At 29.7% G+C, this 4,383-nt stretch overlaps 1 protein-coding gene across 1 annotated transcript; it reads left to right on the top strand.

Moving 5' to 3' along the window:
- Positions 1-2,497: 2,497 nt before the first annotated feature.
- Positions 2,498-3,497, top strand: LOC119677017 (NACHT and WD repeat domain-containing protein 2-like). The gene is made up of 4 exons (XM_038088283.1): positions 2,498-2,645; positions 2,779-2,858; positions 2,922-3,056; positions 3,279-3,497. The coding sequence occupies exons 1-4, from the start codon at positions 2,531-2,533 to the stop codon at positions 3,495-3,497; spliced, it is 549 nt and encodes a 182-aa protein (XP_037944211.1). The 5' UTR covers positions 2,498-2,530.
- The last annotated feature ends 886 nt before the right edge of the window (positions 3,498-4,383 follow it).

Below are 4,383 nucleotides of genomic sequence, written 5' to 3' on the forward strand. Positions count from 1 at the left end.
TGTAAATAAACTAAAATTGTGGTGCGGATATAAAAGAAAAATAATTTTCATTCTGTTTCGGTTCTTTCATTTGGGAGTAGACTATATCAGGTTGACTACAATAAAAGAAAAATATCTGTTTATTTACATTGGAACACTTTAGTTGCTTATTTCAAAATAACAAAATACTTGTAGTTTGTAAGTTTAATCGAAAGGATCTTGAAGGATGTGAAACAAAAACAAAGCTAACTTGAATCATTTTTGCTCTTATCAACTTTCAGGAATGCTAACTCTTTTCAAATAAAAATAAAAAGTAAATTGTTTGAAATTCACTGAATCATTTTACTTTAAAAATCAGCACAAAACACGAAATAGTAAAACTGAATTCAATTGTTTTAAACTTTTTCCACTCGAATTGCAAAATAAAAATCGACTACAAAATAAGACAAGGAATTATTCTTTTGAAATGAAAACATTTCTCTAATTGACCAAAACGTAAAGTTCACCATTGGCATTTTGATGCCTGAAATTTTTCCTTTTATATTATATTTCTCTTTTAATATAATTTCATTTTAAATTTTTAGAAGTAGTACTTAACTGCGTGTTGTTAGTTAGGAAGAAAATTTTTAAAACTTCGAAATAAAACTAATTAAAACTAGTTTGATTTTTATTATTTGTGATGTGAAATATACATGTGCACAATAAGGCTGTGTTTCTTTATCATTGTGAAACATATGACTTACTACACTCGTTATAACTTACTACACTCGTACAGTTGCAGTTTGACCAACGCACTCAACTGCGACTCTTATATTGTCGTCTTGCACCATAGGTAAAAGTATGAACCTTTAGCTCACAACAATAATATCTAGAGAAAGCTTCGGTAGGGCTACTCTGATATAATCGATTTAAGGGTTCACTATACTTGTACCACTTGCACACCTGAGAAGTGTAGTAACAAGTGCTATTAATGTTGCTCCCGATTTAAATGTGTCTACATAAAGAATATTTACGAAAATACATAAATTTCCTCTCCTGAATGCAATGTTATGTCGGCAATCCACTTCGTGAAAAATTTTGTAAAAATGACCTTTATGACAAATCTACCCATAACTTAAAGCCAAATAGAGCACTTACAACTAGATATACAACAATTTTATTGATTATTAACAGTCTTCTACTTATTGCCATAAGCCTATATTTAACAAATGTATAGTTTATAAAATAACAATCACATCCTATTTAATATAATATATACATACAATATTTCACGATGCTCTCTTTAATATATGATTAATGATATATAAGTTAGGAATTCAATCCAACTCAGCCTGCAGATACTGTAGAGAAGAGCGAGAGAAACTGCATAACATGTTCTTGGGGAGTGCCCGGCACTGATGCATAAGTGGAAGAAACACAGAAATCCCTTTCTTACAAAAATTGCAAGACTGGAATCAACAGAAAGCCATCCTTGAGATCCTAGGCTCCACTGAGAAACAAGAATAATATAAGAGAAGTTAGCTTTCTTTGAAACAATTTATTCAGTTATCTGCAAACTTATTTTCCACTACATTGTCAGTATATCTTATCAAGTTTATCAGAAACTCTGATAAGATTTACTCTATTTATCAACTCTGATTCCTTATATTTATTCCTTTATTTATTCCTTATTTATTTATACTTCAAATTAATTTTTAAATTATAGGTAAATTTATAGTATACATGCAGAAAAAGATTTAACAGAATAACAAAATTTTTAGGTGAAAGCATTTTAATTTTGACTTTATTAAACAAAACAAATCTTATCTTGTGGACACAGCTTCCATTGGAAAGAAAAGGCTAAAATCTTCAACGTACACAACTTGAATGAAAGTCAACAATCTAAGGCAAATGTTGCATTGTAAATTGTTACTTAAAAACAAATCCTGTTTTTGTGCAGAGCATTAGCTTTTCATACTAACCGCGTACGGGTCTACCGCAAAATAAACTCCACAAACAAAAAAAGGACATTTTATGCTCAATAAAATATGCAATGAAGTCGTAGCCAAAATCAAAACTAAAACAAAAAGTTTAAATCCCTTTTTACATAAATTTGCAAACTTTTTACTTTCTTTTATCCTTTAAAAGCAACTTTTATGGTCAATGACAGTAAATATTTATACATTTTCTTTTCGATTTTGCTCATACTTTCAGACTGAAAATTTCGAATATAAACTAAACCGAAGAGGACTGCAGCAGGGAGAGGAGCGAAAACTTGGCCAAAATGCTTTTGGACGCAGTTTTCATAACATGAAAAGTTGAAATTATGCGCCACACTTAAAGTTTAAAGGACAAATGGCGTTCTTATAAAAAACTAACGTTTCCAATAAAAAGAGCACCGAAAATAACAATAATAATAACAATAGAGAAGAAAGTGAAATAATATTGAAGCATATCTTCAACTGAAAACTGAAAAAAGCAATTTCATTATATTTATTTCATTGGATTTTTTCAATAAAAAAGATATTAAAACTGTTCAAGCGTACCATTCAATAATAAAACATTAAAAACAATGGCGGTGCCCATTGATGAGGGCGTTCTGAACGCCCTTAGAGGCATGGACAACAGAAACACACGCTTGCCGAAACCCTTACTTATTAAGGTGTATATATCCAGTTTGAAAGAGGGTAAGATATAAAATATTTTTATTAAAAGTTCTAATATTATATTTCTTTAAAAGAAGTAATAATATTTTCAATAAAATTCCTTAAATAATTCATAAGCAAAGACTATAAATTAACTTCTTTTGCCTTATTCAAGAATTCTGCCAGGAACGACGTATGTTATTGGAATTGGTGGGTCCTGAATTGCAGTCACTATATGATGACAGGCAAATTGAGGTAGATTTAATGTAACAAACATTCACGAGCAAATAAAATGCTAAAATACACTTATTATATTAGATTGAAATAGTTGACATGCATTTTGGAACAGGACCAACAAAAATAACTCAAATAGAGCAAGATCCGTACATCATGCGGGACTATTTGCATGAAATAGAAACCTGCTATAATAATTCGAAAAGTGTTTTCTTCATTGTAAGTATGAAAATTCACAAATCTAGGATATTTGTTCATGAAAATCACATATCAATATTCACAACATTGCTGTAATATTGTCACACTTGATACTGTATTGACTGATATTATGCCATTTAGAGCATTCAAAATGTTTGCTCTTGCTGGCGTGCCAACACGTTCTATTGTTTATACAAACGACTTCTTCTTTTCTTCTTCTTCATTTTAATATCCGCTTTTTAGGCACTTATTGGACACAGCATTGGTCGAATGCCATTGCCCACTCACGTTGATGAAGATATTTACACACGCATATTGGGGGACACAAACATAACAGACAATGAGTCCTCCCTTTTGAATAAATGGTATGCGAAGAGTGTGCAAAAGGCAACTGAAATCGGACATGGCACAGACGAAAATAGTAGCCGATATCAATACGTGCTTAAACAGGATTATCGGTAAGTGTCAAAAATTGTGGGTACCAGTGTATGTGTAAATAAATATGCATTCAGGAATTTCCAAAAAAAAATACTAAAATTTAAATTAAACGCTTAAAAAGTGTATGGATATCACATGTAGGTGTAAATTGTTTTTATTCGGATTCTCATATTAAAATTTAAAGGTCAGAAATTATATTAATATAAACATCATTGTGATAACCATTGCGATTCCTTAGAGTTGCCAGAAAGAGGCAAGCGCTTCTACCCATTGTTTTTATTAGAATTCCATGTGCTATCCTTATTGAAATATTGGATTTCAAAATAAAGTTACTGAGATCCGATATGTCCATCTTCGGTATTTTTGCCAGATCAATCAGAAAATAATATTCTATTTTTATTATAATAATTCGTAAATGATAATATGATACCTTTACTGCTTTTTTTGTAAATGAAATTCTAATTATAAGTTCGCATATTGCTTACAACTATTAGAAATTAGTACAACGCGATTTAAAAAAACATCTTCCCTCTGTACTATGTAACAAAACGTATTTTTTTTACATGAGTAGGTTTCATAAACTTTTAATCATGTTTATATTACAGTAGAATATCAACTTAAAGTTTCCAATCTAAATAAATAATAAAGTAGCTAATGAAATATTAAACAATCGATCTATATACTAATTTCACAAGATAAGTAAACTGTCGCCCATTTCGATCACACCAATAATTGAAACATATATTTATACATTTTTATACATATTTATACATATTTAAGACATTAAGACAGTTCAAACTATTATATAACTTAATCCTTGTCTTCATCTGCTTGAAAACATAAATTATATAGTACCTCTGCGAAGTATCATATATATATCTTTAAAACTCTAATAAATGTTGTGATACTT

The sequence above is a fragment of the Teleopsis dalmanni genome, chromosome 2 (assembly GCF_002237135.1).
Source record: "Teleopsis dalmanni isolate 2A chromosome 2, ASM223713v2, whole genome shotgun sequence".
Classification (NCBI taxonomy): Eukaryota; Metazoa; Arthropoda; class Insecta; order Diptera; family Diopsidae; genus Teleopsis; species Teleopsis dalmanni.